Genomic DNA, 19,221 nt, shown 5'->3' with positions numbered 1-19,221 from the left:
AATCAGTGACATTAAGGTTCTGGTCCTGAACACTGGTCCTGACACTAAGGTTCTGGTCAGATGCTACAAAGGGGCAAGAAAAACATATTACACAAGCCTTTGGTATATTCCAACTCCCTGAACTAATGGAATTTAAAAACTAGACATAGTCACTACTTAATTTTCAATCTTACTTCCACACCAGGCACAGTATCATGGTCATTCTTGAGTTACATCCCATGATACACCCACCTATGCCAAGAAAACAAAGTCAAGTCTGAAATACAGAAAAGCCAACCTGTCTGACCTCAGTCCAGGGAGGAAAGCAGCACAATGGTAAAATCTACCTGTGGTTGAACAACATAAGAATTCAATGTGGTTTTGGTTGTTTTTTTTTTTTTTAAATTTACTGCAAATGAGTGACTGGGGCATGTATGGCAACATTACTCTTCTTTCTGCTTATCCACAATTCAAAAAGAGAGCTGGGAGAAGCCTTTCTTAGGAAACATACATTTTCCAAATGTGCCCATTTATGCTCTGCTTGCACTGTATCTTGGGGGACATAAAGTGTGGTAGTGAGGCTGTACTTGCCTCTAGCACTAGATACGATGTGTCAGTCTGCCTTGGTAGGGAAGATAGAGATGAACTCACAACAAAACTTACAACAAGACTTTGTTTTCTTGAAAAAACTTCCCAAAATTTTTCTCCCAAACAGGCATGACAGAATGAGACAGGAAGTTTTGTTTCTGAATAACAATTAATTAAACTTCCTTCTAGAAGCTGACAGGAGATGGAATGAGGACTTCCATGGATGGAAACATTTCTGTGGGTATTTCCTTTCCCTCCTCCTGAATCTGTATCGCAGAGCACTATGCCATGAGAAAGAAAGAAAATCAGAGAAGCACCCACATGTGATTCTGACTTTCCTTAAAAAAAAAAAAAAAAAAAAAAAAAAAAAAAGGCTTCCAGCCCCAACTAGCCCTGGCTGCAAATATGAATAAACACTTGAGTCTGAAGCACTTTCTGAGCATCAGTACATCCCTTCAAAGCTTGAATCCTAGATTTCTCTGAAGCAAAGCACTTGAGGGCAACATCCCCCATGCATTTAATGGTTTGACCTTGTGTTCAGATCTCTCCTCCAGCACGAAAGACTTTCATGTATTTGTAGCTGTAGAGCGAAATTTCAGCACCTCAGTGGGAATTGATTCCTGCCTGGCTGAAAGAAGACACCAGGCTGTCACTACAGCAAGCATGAGCTGGGCTGCCCATGAGACACTCCAAGGGAAACAGAGCAAGTACCAGATCATCCCTGCCCCAGGATTTTACTTCAAACAAAATACAAGTGAACAGAGAAACTGTTAACTCACCAAAAAGGTTTGCTTGATTGGGTTTTTATAGAAAAGAACTCTTTCCAGGCATTCATAGGATGAAATCCTGAAAAATGCAGATGGCAATCTTGCTGGTTGCAATAGGAAGCCTGTAATATTCAGCCATCTACTTGAGGAAGACAAATAGATGCTAAACATTTTAGAACCCTGTATACACACAGCACAATTATTTCCAGTTGCAGGACTATCATTAGGCTTTATTCCTCATACTATTAATCCCTTCAGAATTATAAAACATACTCCAAGAAAAATTTTGAAAGACGAGGCTTTGCAAAAAAACCTTGGAAGTTTAACTTAGCCCTTATGGAAAACAGATCCTAGTGTTCAGTTGTAATGCTACTCCAAAGGTAGCCATAAACAATAGGAAACTGTTTATAAAGCAGATAGGCTTTGTCTATACCCACCAGTCACAGTAAGTTCAAGTGTTGCTTACAAAAACACAGAATTAAATAATTCTGAATGCTAGCAACTGCAAAACAACGCCTTCCTTGAAATCCTGAACATTAACGTTCTTCCACTTCACCTCCTGGAACAAGTTGCCTTTGCCAGGTCCACTGTCCTTGTTGAAAGCTATTTGTCATACTGAACAGGGGATCCTGGAAAAAAATCTCTACTGAGAGCAGAGGGGTAGCATGTCAATCTCTTTTTTTTTTTAAGAACTCATAGTCACACTGCAGTTTTACAAAAACAAATGGTCAACTTATTTTTTTCTAGATGCATGCAAGAAGCACAGTAGAAAATTAAACATCAATACAGCATCAATACTGAAAGCACTTCCCTGACAAAAAAAAAATCACAGAGCACTTCAGAGTTTCCAGTACTAGTAAAGAAAATTCAGTAATTAGTGATACAAAACCCATCAAAAGGTAAGACTTCAGATTCCTTAACTATCATATTGTGTTGGTGTATTGCTGAGTCCTCAGATCCTGGGTCAGCTTACACTCCAGGAGGCCAAAATACAAAAGCTTTGAGGGGGGACATCAGAGAGAAGATCTGCAAATTCTATGGTGGAGCTGAAGAACAATGCCAACAAAAAATGTCAAATGAAGTTGCAGCCTGGAGCTATACATCCCTACAGCTCTTCCCACAGAACCTGTGAGGGAGGGAGCTGCTGGGAAAAATGACCCAGCACAGCTATGCATTATGCCTAAATTTAAGAAAGGGAAGCTCCTGCAGGCGTGCAGAACAGCTGCCTGCGTGCCTGTGGAAGACCTCATTCAACCACAGCCATCTGACTTCTGGAAAGTGTTATTTTTTCCAAGAAAAGTTCCATTACTTCGGGAACACAAATGATGGCCACGCTGCACTTGTGATTTTCCATGAGGGCATTGAACTGGCCTTCCAACTACGTCTCCCCCCTCCAATAAAACCCTGTGCCACAGCAGTTAGATCTCGGAATACTGCAAGATCAATGTAATTTTTTTGTTGTTGTTGTTGCCATGACAAATGTGCTGCTAGGTTGGACCTGAAGCAGCAGCTGGCTTCTCCACTGCCAGGCCCTGACAAGTACAGCCCTTGACTTCTTTTTTCCCCACCTTCTAAACATGTTGCCTATATACTAAGATTTTAGTAGCTTCATTTTAAGAGAATTACAAACTACACCTATTTTTCTGCTTCCCAAGAATCATTTCTATGCTAAGGCAGGCAGCAGAAATAACACAAACATGTATTCCTCCAGTAGGTCACATGACCCAAAGCATGCTGAAAATCTTGTTTCCAAGTAAATGTGGGTATGAGCTGCTGGCATTAGCACGCTATGCATAGCTTAGTGAAAGGATGGCAAATACAGCTAAAGCCAAGGAAAGCTTTTACAGGATACCAGTCATGCCCAACAAAAATCTGAAACATTGTGCTCTACATTTACTCTCTTAAAAAAAAAATCAGGTAAGTTTTCAAATTAAGAACTTGAAAATAAGACTAAGAAACAGCATCTGTGAGAAAAAACTCAACTGAGCATAACATAGGCAAAGAGAAGGGCAAGAATTTTACATAAACACATCTGAGTTCTGCTACTGTCACCTCCCAGGCAGAGAGGTAACTACTCCATTTTGAAACTGTTACGTTCCAAGCCAGCGCATCGCTTGGCCAAGATTTCAAATGCAACTGAGATGACAGTGTTTTGCAGTCATTCATATTTTATACTGTCCTAAGTGTTAGCATGGACATTAGAGGAGTAAATGGACTATGGTACCTTGGTATCACTTGTTTGATTAAAAACACTTGCAAGTTTCTGACAATATTATTACCACTAAAGGACACACACAGAGACTGAACCTTGTGGCCACTGGGTTGTGGCTGAGGGATCGAGCACTGCAGTGGTTTATTAAGGAGGAAAAAAACCCCACAGTTCCATGGAGCATTTCCCACTCAAGGCTCCCCCAGGCATTACATGGCATTGTTCCAGATGTGCTGAGCCAAGAGAGCCCACAAGGTAGGAAAGCTGCTTAGAACTTGGACCCACCCCAAAACCGTATCTTTGCTGACAGTAGAAAGAAACTAAAAATGAAGATTAGCTAAGTTACAAACTAGCTTTTAAGAGGAAGTCCAGTTTGCTACAGAAAGTATAGCTCTTTTCAGTTCACGCTGCTTACCACACTCAGTTCTTCTTCACCTCTGATTAATACTGAGATTTATCAAAGTTGCATAAGTTACAAACCACCATCACTACAAATACAGGGCATTTTGGAAAGCAATTTAAACAATCAGCAGTATTTATTGCAAATCAGGTTCTCTCTTCTACCACTTACAAGGTGGACAGTAAAAGTAAACACACATGAAGAAAGAAAAACATTCATGAGACACAAACTGGTTTAATTAAAACTGTAAAGGAAAACAATATGCAGGAATAAAAACTCCAGACACATAGCACTCATTAATTATGAAGCTGTTGCTGATCTTGGAAAAGCATTTGGGATCCATGACCAAACATTCAGCCTTAAATTCTGAGGGAAAGGGAGGGAACGACTATGACCTACCAAGTCCTTGCACGCTACCGCACATAAAACTGTACTACTTGATATATTTTTCCATGAACTTTTTGTGAAATTCTGATCGCAGAGTATCATTGACAAATCTTTTGTCCTTTTTTGTTTCGTCTATCCCCTTGGCACAGTTCTTGAAGACAACATCATCATCCCACCTGAAAACAAAAGTTTTTAATTTCAGTAAGCTCGTATGAAAATTAGGTGCAATATACAAAAACATATATACGGAGTTTGACCCTCCTACAGAACACCCAGTCATTAGGATTAGATTTTAGTCTTTCACAAAGATGATCTATTTTTCTATCCCAACCTGTCTCCTACACACTTGTGACAAGATCTGAGGAAGGAAATAGAAACCAGCTACAGTGATCACATTTTCTGACTCTGAACAGCGAGAGTCAGCAAGGGGATGGGTGTCACTGAACAGACTGCACAGTACCTCCTCTTCACTTTGAAGTTTGCCTGAGGCTGTGCTGGCCCAGTAAGGTTCAGCAGTGGGTTGCCACTCAGGATGTTCTCCATCCGAATTCTTTCTTCTTCAGCCTTTTGCTCTTGTTCCTGAGAACCAGAAATGGATATATTATTTTTCCAGGCCACTTTTCTCCTCTGATTGGTAGAGATACACATTATTTAGCTTTGAACACTCACATAGATGGAGCTTTAATTCTTAGCTCAGACTTTTCAGAGTGTTTGGCACTTGCATATGAGGAGAATAAGGATAGAAGCAGAGATACACTAAAGAGCTTAACTTTGCTAATAAACTGTCAAACTAGCAACACTCATATCTGCTCTACTTAGCTCTGATGTGACACCAAATATTCAGTTAAATTCTAGCTTTACCATACATATGTATTACATTAAAAACTGTATACAGATTAAAAGATTTTCTTTAACCTCATGAGAAAAGCGAGTACATCATACAATATTCACTAGGTAGAAGAAACCATACAGCATGTTGAAACTTCTCTATTTTCAGCAGCTGTTTGGATTTTACAACTACAACTTCCCTAGGGACAAATTAAAAAGAATACTGAGAACCCCACAGTGAAATGAACTGAGGCTGTCATAAGACTATTTAAGAGTTTCAATATTAAGAAGCAGACAAATTTTCTTGTCCTTGTACTGTCAAATGCATATAACTCAAACCTAAGTGAAGCAATGCACTACAAGCAACACAAGGTAATTTCACTGCCCACGCTTCCAAGCTCTATTAGCACATCTAGTGGCTTAAATGTTTACAGACTTCAAAATTAATGTTTAATATTCATTTTACATCACTGTATTTTTCCACAAGCTTTCACAAATACTGCAGGGAGTGTTCTTTGATGAAAGAACCAGTAGGAAAAAAAGTAATTCTTTAAATTTGGATGACTAAGTAGGTTTCCTACTCTGAAGTATGGTCTGAAGACACTGGTTAAAAAATGAACTGAAGCCTCATTAGCACTGCAGGAGAACCCAACCATGGCTTTTAAAAATTATATAAACTAAAACCAAAGAGATCACAAGGTTGGGGCTTTTCCACGAGCTGGGAAAAAAAAAAACCTGCAGAAAATGAATTGCTGAGGACTTCTACAGGATCCCAAAAGAGGAAGCAGTTTCCTTGCTGCTGGAGTTTACAAGGTTTAAATGCTAAACTTGATGCTGATGCTAGCCAGAGTTCTCTAGCTTCAAACATTTAACCAATACTAAGTTATTTATTATTACCTACAATTTACAATGTTTTTCCATTCAACTGATCAGGTATGTGAAATTCTGCATGGGCACCCTAAGCCTGGAAGTGTTTAGGGCCAGGCTGGATGGAGCTCTGAGCAACCTGGTCTAGTGGAAGGTGTCCATGCCCACAGCAAGGAGGTTGGAACTAGATGACCTTTAAGGTCCCTTCCAACCCAAACCATTCTGTGATTCTATGAAACTTTCTTTTTAAATACCTCAGCTTTCTTAAGAACATTAATTTAATGTTCACACGAATACCAGATGATGCAGGATCACTGGTAAAGATTTTACCTTTCAAAATCTACCCAAGTTTTAGTTATTAAAAAACACCATTACACTGCTTCTCACAAATAAAATATAGAACCAGCTGCAATTAATTGCCAGTGGGATGGAAAGAGTTCCCCAAAAGGGCATATTGCTCAAAAACAAAGTACAGCTGTCCTTATTAAAACATATGCCTCGGCAAAACTTGCTCTTTCTTGCTACTGTGTCCATGGAGCTGTAACACAAACCACAGCAGTTAGAAGTTATTAACACAAATCAACTAAGGTTTTGAGCTTTCAAATAGCTCTAAATCCAACATTTGCAGTTCAACTTCAGTTATTATCACCCCAGTCAGTATGGGAACGTGGAGAACAAAAATATTTGATATGGAACAGCAATTTCCTCCCATATTAAAAATATAAACTCAAATGATACTTTTCTCTGTGGATCAGAGACAAGAAACGTATGCAGCTGCTTCTGCACAGAACGCCAACCTTTGATTTACCATCTTCCTTCCCCATAACATGGAGTAGCCAACAGCCATGAAATCCAGTTTACTGCAGTCTGTTGCCATGTGTTCTCACCAGAAGTCCAGCAGCCCTCAGATTATCATACAGCACATGCATGCAAAGCACTGCTTTGAAACCAAGCAAAACCTTGGCTGCTGGAACAAGCAAAAACCCAGTACTGATCTTCAGATACCTCCCAGGAGGTGATCAGATACTGTTTACGACCATGAGCAAATTTACAGCTGGATGCAAGCATGTGAACTGTTCTCTGTGTTGTCCAAAATGAGGTGGGCTCTGCACCATTAACTTTAATCTGCAGTGCTCCATTAAAAGTGAGGCTCTGAAAACACAACAGGCCTGGGAAAAACACTGAGAGCAAATGAGAAGGCTACAAACCTAAAATTCCTAATCAAGAGAAGGTAGCACTACTAAGACCGTTGCAAGAAATTAATAGTCCTCTGTTGAAAAACAGTTCTGTGAAGAGAACTTCTTCCAAGTTTATACAAACAGATGCAGCAGTTCCTCATTTTAGAGCTGGACTCCAGGTGAACTGTTCTGAAGGTGGCAGGTAGAGCATGGCACAGTCTCACCCTCAAACTTCTAAGACATGATCCAAAGTTTCTGAACCTGTGCATCATGCATTATGCTATCTGGGGCAGACATTACTATTTTAGTTTGGGTTTTCACGATGCATGAAAATGCATCCACACACCATTGACATATACAGAACTACAAGTATGCACTTCACATACGATGTTTTTTTAGTGGTCAAAAATTGACTGGAGTCAGCCAGCATCTTCTGAGGAGGAATTACAGTCCTTCTTCCCTCCCTTTCTCCATTTCAGATTTGATTTCAACAGTTCCTACAAAGCTGATGATTCCAGCACTCTTTACCATGCACAAAGAGAAGCCAAAAGCACTCAGTCATTTGAATGGCAAATATTCAGATTCACTAGAGAAAGATAAAGCCAATATTAAGAATCATAAAAAATATGTATACTGTACTCCAATGTACTTCCTACACACAGATGCACATTCAAATTTTCTATACTAAGATTTTTAAAAGGCATGTTATACATCATCCTAAATTTTATCTGCTTTGACACAACCCATATATATCCTTCAGCCTCAATCAGCCTGACGTAGTTTGATTTCTGATAAAAAGAAAAGCATTAAGTGATAAAATGTGGCGATAGAAAAAAAAATCAAAGCTGAAATAACACATCTAAGAAGTGTTACACTACAAGAACTAGTTTAAGACTAAAAGAGGGATTTATCTCTGTGTTAAGACACCTATAGATAGACATGGGCCCATAGGCACCTGAGCTCACATCCTGGCAGAGACCTAGAGGATACAACAGGGAGCCAAGACAGCTCTTGTGCTCACACTAAATTATGACGCAGGAGACCAGCCACACTCCAGGCTCTACTGACTGCATTTCCACTGCACCATCATGCAGGCTGGGATACACAATTCGTACACTGGCCCCAACAACTTGGCATTTCAGGCTCAACTGATTATTGCTAGCAAAAAAAATGCATTGACTTAAGTCAACTACAGTTGCAGAGGACTGGAAAGTGGCAGATAAACTAAGTGGTCAAGGCAATCTTGGGAATTTCTTTCCTTGGCATATCTGTTTCTGACTGCAAAGGAAAGAAAAACATCGTCACCATGTTTATTTTTAGCATAATTCCTACCCTTAGCACAGAGCAAGATTACTTTTACAGAAAGTGCTGAAATTCCCCATGACTCCATTGTATTAAAGTCAGCTATCCCACACAGTTTTTATAGATGTTGAGCAGCTGAAAGAAAACCTGAAATACCCACATTTCATCGAAGGCTGAAAAAAAGTTTAAAAAAAAAGCATAACCTGATTTAAATGCTAATTTTTGAATGACAAACTATGATAGCACTGCCTTTAGCAGCAGGGAATGAAATTCAAGAATGCACAGATCCACCTCAGTTATCTGATCCTGTGCAAGTTACTAACTGTGCAACACAAAGATTCAAAAACTTCATTGAGACTTCAAAAACAAAGAGCACCGAGTAATCACAACAGCAGCGTCCACATGCAGCTTTGTTGTCATTTTATCCACAAGGAAAGGGATGTTATCATTAGTTCCTGGCAAGGGTTAAGTGTTCCTGGCATGTCTCAAACACTGTATGAAGAAACATACTCTGCCATCTGCTTTTGCCTCTTTACCGAAATTCTTTCTTAAACACTGATTTGATCTTCTAGTTTTAGTCAGACCCTTAAGATTTAAGTGAAAAGGTTAATATCTATCAAGACTCATTTTCTGATCTTTTATCACAGGCCTGTGACATGGCTAAAACAGGGGGCAGAGCTAAGATTTCCTCTGACTACTGGTAAAGTAATAGATGAAGTTATAGAGAAACGCTTGGTGAAATAAAACTGTTAAGGAAACAAACTAAGTCTGCTCTCAGCTAAGCAAAAAATTACTGGATATTAAAACAGGTTTGCTACAACTGCACACATACATTCAGCTGCTCAATGGTTTGAAGTTTCTTTTTAATTATTTCAATTTACTTTCTAAGGAAGCACTGCCAAACTGAAGAACAAGAGCATTGTAAAGCTTAACTTAGAATATTGAAATGTTTCCTGAAACCTATCCATGGATGGTTAACACAGACAACGACCTTGTGTTTGCAGTTTTATACAGACCTAGAATTATTCCACAGAAATGGCTTTCAAAACTAGAATTTCCTGGTCATCTTAGTATCTGCTAGATACAATCTGAGATTACAATTGTAGAGGAAAAGTCAGCAGGACTCCCACACTCAAATAATTTTAAAAAAATATTCATAGCATTTATTTAATGATTCTACATAATTTCAGGTAACTTAAACATTCTGAGAAGTTAACAAGCTTTGAGAGGAATTGCTTATTTGGCTGACAAACTATTAGAACCTCTTAATATTAATATTGTCAAAATTATATTTAGAGGACTTCTATGGAAATTGGTGTTACCCATAAGGGAAGTTAACAGAGAACAGGATGTCCTGTAAAAAAGGAGATTCTCATATTTTGTTTTTAACTGCTGTTTCACTACCATTTGGAAAGGAGCCGTTCTCCTTTCGTGGCAACTTAAATAATGAACACCAAAGTGATGAGTGAAGACTGTTAACAAAAACACAGTTTACTCTAAATGAACTCTCAGAAATAATTGGACTAGCATTTTAATAAATCAAAATAACTTCAGTATCAGGGAAAAATTTACATACGGCACAGGTTTGGGATACATTACAGTTGTTTACCCACTTAATCTTGTTAAGACTCTGGGATGTTCACATTAATCTGTCTGCATAGCAAAGGGGTTTGAGAATGATGACCAGAGTGAAGAGAGAACAGGTATTCACTCCACAGTTTCCCTTTGCCTGGCCACTGGCTTCCACATGCTGTCTACTGTGGACAGCAGCATTTCAGCAGGTAAAGCACTCCTGTGCATGGATTAGGATTAACAGCAACTACACAGGTAAGACTTTACATAAGATGCTCTCCTGAAGTCACCTGAATGATTAATACAAAGTCAAATGGCTTGCAGTACATAGTAACATGAAATTCCAGGTATCTGAAGGGAAAATGAATTCATATAAAATAACTCTAAAATGCTTTGCCAGTTAACACCTTATGTCAGAGATGTGGAAAACAAGGCATAATCTAAACAGATTGCACCACAAAGCCAACGTACATAAGACATCTTTCCAAAGATGACCCTTACTCCTAAAGACTCTTTCCAAGGCTATGCCCCACTCTGGCTTTTACTTTTTCCATCAAAATAGTCTTAGTTTCCTATTCCCCAAAAAACCACAAGAAAATAAAATTCCAAGTACCTGTAGAGCACCCTCTATTTACTGAAGATGCCAATGTTAAAGAGAGCCTACCTGCCACCAACCAGTGAAAGGATGAACACTGTCGGTCTAGATTCTGAGTGTGCAATAGTGGGCACTACTGCAAATGAATAACAATTGTGTTCAGTATACACACAGCATTTGACACCCTGCTGCTGGAGTAAAGAGAACATCCATGAAGGTAACACATTACATTTGCTGTTAAGAGACAGCAAAGTAAAACAAATGCTATCCCAAATACTTCATGGCTTTCAGCACCCTCTAGTGACAAAATTAGAATTTCACAGAGATTATAATGTTCCTACTTCCCACACATGATAAAAGAAGCAGGCACTTGGTTATCTGAGCTGCAATTTACTAATTCTTTTCCTAATGCAAGTTTTCTACACTGAAATGTGACAATTTGCGCTGTTTAATCTTGATGCCTAATTTCAACTATCAAGCAAAGTGAAAAATCCACACAGACCTAAGCTTTCATTTTAAGCACTGTGCAAGGACAGCTGAGATCAAAATCTTTCCTACACATGGCTACACTTACTTTGTAGCTTAGTACATTTCACATAGGAATATATGAGGTCGAATTTTTGACAGTGTTTTTTAAGTCATTTTCACCATGTTGTTACTGCAAAAGACAATTTCATTGCTTCAAATGATGTGCCTCAAATGCCTAGATAGAAACAAGAGATGCTTTCAGACACACTTTAATGTAGAAGACCTCTCACAAGCCAGATGGGCAATCAAGTAGCAACAGTCTTCTACAGCACAATTTCTGCACTGAAGCAGCATGGTACAGCTTTTAGCCTTCCATAGTATTTAAGTGCAGAACTGCAGAGCTCACTGGTTCTACAGGCCTTGTTGAGTCTAAAGGTAAATTTTTATATTGTTAGGCAAGAACAGGCTCACAACTACAACGCTGCCAACAGCAGTTAAAACATTATCATCTCCTAGCTGTTCCTAGTGTCTGCTGGAAGCTCTGCTCTGTTCACTGCCAGCTAAGCACTCATGAAAGACATTAAACTATGAATGTGTATGTTAAGCTACAGGAAAGGTTACAAGTAGTTCAGAGGCACTAAAACATTACATTGTCAGAGCAGCCTTTGATTAGCCTCCTGATCAGCATCTAATGTGTTTATTTAACATGTTCTAAAAAACCACCTCAGATTAGTTTATACAAAGGTGACAGGTGGCTTGGGTTTTTTGTTTGTTTGTTTAGGGATTTTTGTTTTGTTTTACAGGAATGGAGAATATACTTACAAAAACATACAAAACTACTCCAGATGAAGGAACCAATGTTTTACAAAAGCACTAAAACATTTAAGCCCTACTCAAAAAAAGAAAGCACTTAGTAAAAGCAGATGAGGGAACTCTGCACATATCCACTACTTCTGTTGTACCATCAGAGCAGAGTGTTTCAGCAGTGAAGATGAAATACCTGGACTCTAAATTCTGTTGCAGTACATTGTTAGAACCAGTACCCAATACAATCCTAAAACCTGGTAAGTTTGACAACACAGACTACTCCCAGAAACAGTCCCTGAAGTCCAATCAATAGTTAGGGATTTTGCTAATGCACTCCATCCCAGCAATTTCTCTCACACCAAGGAGGTAGTAGTATCAACAGCATAGGATTTAATCCCACTCACAGGAAAACATCTGTAACTACAGGGACTTTCTTCCCCTTTCAAGGGCAGAACACAGTGTTTCTGTCTGTAGAGAGAGAGATTATAGAGGTATGAAAGCTACACGTGAATTAAGTTTCCTATTTCTGAAAAGACTGCTGTATTATTATCTGGTTTTGCAGACACATTTATCAAATTAATTTGCCTGTGTATAATGACATGGAAATAGTTCTGGTCTTACAGTTCAAACTGGTGCTCCTTGCAACATAGCACCAAAGCTGTGAAAGGACAACTACTGTATAAAACCTGCAGCCACAAGAAGCAGCATCAGAAAGCACACATCTTTCTTTCATAAATACAATTAATATTTCTTGTTTCATAAAAGCTAGTTAACAAACTAAATTACACTGGATTGCATGCAGCTCACTAATGCCACTATATACTTTGGTATGATAGCTGAGTTCAGAGGACTTGCACATGAAATCAAGATTATCTTTACTCATTGCCCCTACAAAGCGTAGGAAAAGTGAATAAAATGTTTCACTGAGTAAAGCATTCAGTATGCCTTATAAAGAAAAAAAGTCTTAATAATTATTAGATAGAAGAACAAATGCATCATACCTGAGAGGAGGTTTGAACAGCACTTTGTTCACCAGTTCTCACTCATCCCAAGTACTTAAGGCACACCGGTTTTAATAGACACCGGTACACAAAAACAGGTGCTCTTAATGTGTGAGATTTTACCTTTCGAGCCTGTTCTTCAGCTCGTTCTTTCTTGATTTTTTCCAGTTCAGCCAGAAGAGCTGCAGTGTCATCATCATCACTGTCTTCCAAGTCCTCATCTTCATCATCTTCCTAACAGTAACAAATGGAAGGCAAGAATCAGCTTGGTCATTTAATGTAATGAAAATGGCCATGGGCTGCCCAGCTAAGGCTGCAATTTGCTGCTGGCTGATTTCTGAAATACCTGGGTAGCAGCAAATACAATACAAATGAGGTTTTTACTCTTCTACAGTAAAGCTGAGAGAAAAATAGGTTTGTGCTTTTGGGATGACTGCAATTAAAAATGCTATGTAATTGACAGACTCTAGAGAATGGCTGTCCCCAGTCGCTAATCACTGTGATACAAGTCATTCTGTGTGCCTGATTACTCTGTCCAATACTGCTGGGACCAAGTACCACAGGATTAAAAAACCCTGAGCTTACTGTCAAGCCTTTGACTTAACTCCTAGAGGTCAGCATAAGAGGCAGAGTCAAGGGCAAGCATTTTTTTACTCATGCAGACAGTCATTTGCAGGCATCTCAACAGTTCTACCTCTGGGGAACTCTTACTAACCCAGTGATAATTCCCCATACTCTAAGTGGTATTTTCAGTTTCCTAGATTATTTTTGTGCTTTCCAAGAATAGCATTACAGCATGGACCAGAATCCTCTGAACCACTCTGGACTTTCACCACAGTACAGAAGCTGTAAAAGGAAAATAAGTTGGAACCTGTCTGAAATCTTTAGGTGACCTAAAAGTACATATTGCATGAACAGCAAATCCTAAGGCAGGGTTCTGAAAGGAAAGAAGACAGAAAAGAAGATACATACATCAGTAAGAGGATCATCTGCATCAAGATTTGCCGCAGGAATCTGGTCTAGCCGAGGCTTCTTAGACACAGACGATGATGTTGTATGTTCTATGGTGTAAGAGTTAAAAGAGAAAGTGACTAAGTCACTTCATTTAACAGCATCTAATGTCAGAAAGCAAAAATCTTCACAATTTGTCTTGAATTAGGCTAAGAGAAACAAGGTTATGCTTACCTTTCCCTCACTTCTCAGTCTTAATGCCCATGTTAATTCCTCCCCCTAGGTAGCCTCAAGAACAGCAATAACACCCCAAACTTACAATTCGGCCTCCAGAAGTTTTTTGAAATCGTTATTATTTCAAGCTGAAAAATAGCAGAAAAAACAGCTGTGGAGAAACAGCTGTTCTTATTGTATATATCCAACTGGAGGGTTCCCATTTAGGATGATCCCAAAGCACTGCTGTAGGCTAGTTTGGTCAAAACCACATCTACTTACTTCTGTGAATTTGAGAGCCATGCAATAGCTTCACACCTAAACCTGAAGTACAACAGGCTGTAGTTTAATACTAAAAACGAGTACTTCTCAAAAAGATCTTTGATTTTGTTACTACTTCACCATATCTGAACAGAATCACATACTTTCAAACAGATTTTATTGTTACACTGGTGCTGTAGCAGCAGAAGATGACTCATTACCCCTTCTCCTTCCTGTCTTGCTCGTCCAAGTACAAAAAAAAGCCCTTTATTAGCTGTACATACTTGTTGCCAATTCATTACAATTATACTGTATCAGCTGGGCATGCTTTTCTACCAGCTGGCCTAGATTTCTGCTAGCATGAAGCCAGCATGAAAGCCAGTGGACATTCCCTTGCAGGTCAACAGTTCTGAACTATCAGACCAATACCCTAAATTCTACTCTCATGACATGCTGTCTGCAACTGCAAACTTCTTACAGCACCAAATTTCATGCAAGAGCAATGTTTCACAAAGGCATTAAGATTTTTGTTTCTTGGTTTTTACCTCTGGTTGGTCTGTCTCTATTCTTTTCTCTTGCAGCAACTCGTTCTCTCTCCTCCAGCTCCCTTCTGAAATCGCGGTTACGCACCTCTTCAGGAGCATCCTGAGTGGTCTGTCTAAAACAACAAAAGGGGAAAAAGCCTGAAGTTTGACAGTCTACAGCTGGAAGCAATTTTTTCAGGGAGGCCAGTAAATCCTGGGGTGCACAGGTAAGGATAGGGAACAAGAACTGGGTTCCATGTAAATGTATGTTTATTCTCTCTTCAGCAGAGCCCTCCTGTGTATGTACGCATTGCACACACAGACCCTGCCACGCCACACGCTCGTGCTCCTTCTGGTGGCTCTTGAATGAATGAAAAGACCCTACTTAAATTCCTACAAAACAGGATGACTACATCTGCCTGTAGTCACTATGTTGAAATATTCTGTTCTCCAGCAGTCCAATCCCAGTGTCCTAGTAGACATCCACATGCATTATGGCCACCTTTCTTCATTGTTGTACTACCCAAAGTTGCTGCTGCAAACCCAGTCTCTTAAGGCTCACAGATAAGACCAAGACTAGAACACCTTTTTCAGAAACCTTTTCTTCTCCATGAGACCAGACCACGACCAATAATAAAAAAGTTGGGAGAACAGACAAAACACTAGCTTTAGTGAAACACCTTGTAAATAGATGGTCATCCCTCTTTTATATAACAACATACCAGCAAAAAGCAATGAACTACATATATCTGAGTCACATTAAGTTCCACCTAGAGACTGCTGACATTTCCGTGGATATCTTGAAAAGAACTAGTGAATAAAAACAAGCAGCAATTTCTTTCACCTCTCTGTGAACCCAGTGCTAGAAGTAAGAGTGCCTGGAAGAAACCCAGACTTGAGCCATTATAAACATATTGTGTGCACAGCTTGTCTTTATGATGAAGTATTTAATTTGCTTTTGTAATTAAAAACCTGAATTTGGAATCCCTGTTAGAGCTGCAAAATCTTCCCAAACCCTGTGCCATGCAAACAAACATGAATGGGATTGAAACACTGGACTTTTCGTGCAGTGATGCAGTCCTGGCAATTTAACAAAGACAACTTTGTTTTAGGTACTTGGGAGAAAGACCAGAAGACACTTGATGCTCCCTCCATCTCTCCCTCTCCCACAAAAGGAGGGATTTGTTAAAACATATATTATATATTCCCATACATACCTGTCCCCACAGACTTCTTCCAAAGCAACAGACTGGTGTTCCAAACCCCACTTTTGTTTAGAAAACAAACCACCAGCAATTTTCCCAGCAAAATGCATTTGACAGCGCTTTTTGTGTTTTTTATTTGGTATTCTTCAAAACACTCAACTCTCTTATGAATACAGATTCTTAAAAACCAAAGGGGCAAGAGGGAAGAGGTGACAGGTCACACATCTACACAAAAAAGTGCAACAGTAAAACCTTAACAGTAATTTCACTGACAAGAGTAACATCAGTTAGATAAAATGAGCATTTTTAGAAAAAATTTAAATTAAATGTGTCAATCACACTGACTCCAGATTTTATTTACTTTTTCAAAAAGATAAAGATTTATTATGCATTTCAGACATAGGAAAATATTCGTAAGATCACATTATCTTTCCCACTGGTTAAAGAAACTTCTTCTCCCAGGACCTGTGTAAACCACCTGCAGCTTAACATCAGCTCTTCCAACACACACCACTACCTGAGTGCTAGTCCATGGCTTCCCTGCCTCCTCTTAATGCCCTCACCCCAGAGTCCTTTGCCAAATACATGATGTGGTTTTCCTGCCTTTAGGATGTGCTCAGCTCCACTTCTCTCATCCCATCTTGCTCTGCAAGTGACAGTACTCCCTGTGGCTCAGTCCCACTGCCAACTTACTTTCTATTTCACTGCCCAAAATGTTCAGTCTCCAATGCTCATCTTCTCCTGATAATTCATGTGCATAAGCAGCAACAAATTATCACTAAAATGAAACCTCCCCAAGTCACCTGCAATGCATTTGAGCTTCTAGTTCTGCTTTTGAGACTATCACTTTCAGCCCACTTGTTCAGCACTGCTGCACAATCTCTGCACCTTGCTCAGTGTCGAACACATCAACGTGTACTGAGAAAATTTTATGAGTACCACTCATAACAGAACACTCATTCCCAGCCTGTTTTGCCCTGACAACCAAAAAATGATACTAACCTGTATTTGATTTTAGTATGAGAAGGAAGATCTCTGCTGGAATACTGTTTGGATAGCTGGCTTAAGTCTCCTTCTCCTTTTCCTCTTCCTCCTCTTGCAGGTTCAAACGTTGGCCTTGCTGCTGTTGTCATCTTCACTCCTACAGGATCAAGGGATAAAACAAGTTGTTACTAAAACTTACAGTGAAAGACACTCATTAGGAGCTACGTTGCTCCTGGACCTGTCGAAGCAGTGACAAGTCCCACTACAGCACACCAGCTGTCACTCAGCTCATGAGCCCAAAATTTAAGTAGCTTTTTATTGACAGAATCTATTCAGGTTTCAAAATAATGTCTTTTCCAATATGCTTGAAAGACAATACATGGACTATAACTTAAATATGAAGCTACATTTGTGAAGTAAGTAACACCAGCCAGGGACTGATCTCACATCCTTAAAGCGAGCAATACAGTCTTGTAACTAAACTCCTTCCCCTCCTGAAAAAAACCAGGACACTAAGTGCCAAAACCCAGTCTTCCCTTAAAACACCTCCAGGGACAGTGACTCCTCTATCTCCTTGGGCAGCTCATTCCAATGTCTAATCACCCTTTCGGTGAAGAAATTCTTCCTCATGTCCAGCCTAAACCCCTAACCCTGGCACAACTACAGGTTACTTCCTCTTGTCCTGGGAGAAGAGGCCAATTCCCACGTGGCTCCAACCTTCTTTCAGGCAGTTGTAGAAAGCGATAAGGTCCCCCTGAGCCTCCTCTTCTCCAGGCTAAACAACCCCAGCTGCCTCAGCCGTTCCTCACAGGACTAAATCAGTCTGTATTCGGCTTTAAAGGACCCAGAGTCAACCTGAAACCCCTCAGGTTTCAGAAATACCTGAAGAAACCTCTTTAGCGCTACCAGGAGTTATCGGCCAGGAGGGAGTGACCGAGCTCGGCCTGCAGCTGAATTGCCTTGGCCTTGCCGGGGTGCGCCCTCACGGGAGGGCCCGAATCGTAGCACCGGGCCCGGCCGCAGCCCGTCCTCTCGCTGGGCCCGCCTCCCCCCCGACACCCCCTGCTCCAGAGCCGCCTCTCCTTCTTCAGGACCCTCCCGCAGCCTCCCGGCCGCACTCCCGAGCACTCACACCGCGGCCTCCTCTACCCTGCGCAGCCGGGCCCTAGAGCACCACCATAGTTCCGCCGGGCACCCACAATGCACCGCGGCGGGCCATAGACACGGGAGCTCTGACCATAGAGAGCGGCCGCCATGATGGCGCCGGGGCGGAAGCGCGCGCTGGGGCGGCGGCTGCCTCGGTAGCAATGGCGCCCCCGGTGCGGGTGTCAGGGCAAGGAGGGGTGGGGTTAAGCAGGGAGGGCAGGGAGCCTTGTGGAGATAATAGGGGAGGATAGAAACGGTGGCAGACGGAGGAAAAGGGAGTACCTAAGGTATTCTCTTTATTCGGGTATGTGTATTAGGAACATCAGCCTAAGTCTGACTGTAAGGTAGCAAGTCATGTTTGACTTGTCCCTGCCCTCCTTGCAAAGAACTCCTTTACGTGGTGTAGATGTTTATACAATAGATTTAGACTGGACAGAAGGAAGGCATTTTTTACTGTGACGGTGTTGAGGCGCTGGAACAGGTTGCCCAGAGAAACTGAGGATGCCCCTTCCCTGGAAGTGCCCAAAGCCAGGCTGGACGGGGCTTTGAGCAACTTGATCTAGTGGAAGGTGTCCCTGCTCATGACAGGGGGGTTAGAACTAGATAATATTTAAGGTCCCTTCCGTCCCAAACTGTTCTATGATTCTATAATCATTGCTGTCTACGTAAAGAAGCCAAAGCACGAACGACCATCACTAAGGAATTAAATTCCCCCTCTTAAACTGCAGCTCTTTCCTTGTGCTTATTGTTCCTTTTAGGTGCACTTTATTATCAAGGTTCTGCGAATCCGCACCAAGGCATGTGAAGCTAAAGGGTCTCTGATATAGCTATTAACACGGAAACATTTTCCTGAGTACTCGACACCCAACATGCAGTTTAGAAGAGAGCCCACAAGAGGTCCCACAGATATTGCTAGCCAGGCAGCTACAGCAACGATGGAAATTGCACCCTTTGCGTCAACGAGCCATCAGAGAAAGCACTTGGAAGAA

General features: G+C 40.6%; 1 protein-coding gene across 2 annotated transcripts; it reads right to left on the bottom strand.

Moving 5' to 3' along the window:
- Window positions 1-4,060: 4,060 nt before the first annotated feature.
- On the bottom strand, window positions 4,061-18,313 carry CWC15 (CWC15 spliceosome associated protein homolog). 2 transcript variants are annotated; one of them, XM_069015153.1, is made up of 7 exons: window positions 18,219-18,313; window positions 17,105-17,243; window positions 14,919-15,031; window positions 13,921-14,009; window positions 13,072-13,182; window positions 4,791-4,909; window positions 4,061-4,506 (listed from the first exon to the last, which is right to left on the bottom strand). In XM_069015153.1, exons 2-7 carry the CDS (start codon window positions 17,233-17,235, stop codon window positions 4,377-4,379), a joined length of 693 nt encoding a protein of 230 aa, XP_068871254.1. In that variant the 5' UTR covers window positions 17,236-17,243; window positions 18,219-18,313; the 3' UTR covers window positions 4,061-4,376. The 2 variants fall into 2 exon arrangements, with proteins under 2 accessions (XP_068871254.1, XP_068871263.1); XM_069015162.1 differs by lacking the exon at window positions 18,219-18,313 and adding an exon at window positions 17,969-18,076.
- Window positions 18,314-19,221: the final 908 nt, after the last annotated feature.

The sequence above is a fragment of the Aphelocoma coerulescens genome, chromosome 1, assembly GCF_041296385.1.
Source record: "Aphelocoma coerulescens isolate FSJ_1873_10779 chromosome 1, UR_Acoe_1.0, whole genome shotgun sequence".
In the NCBI taxonomy this organism is placed as follows: domain Eukaryota; kingdom Metazoa; phylum Chordata; class Aves; order Passeriformes; family Corvidae; genus Aphelocoma; species Aphelocoma coerulescens.
This window is presented reverse-complemented; position numbering and strand designations above follow the sequence as displayed.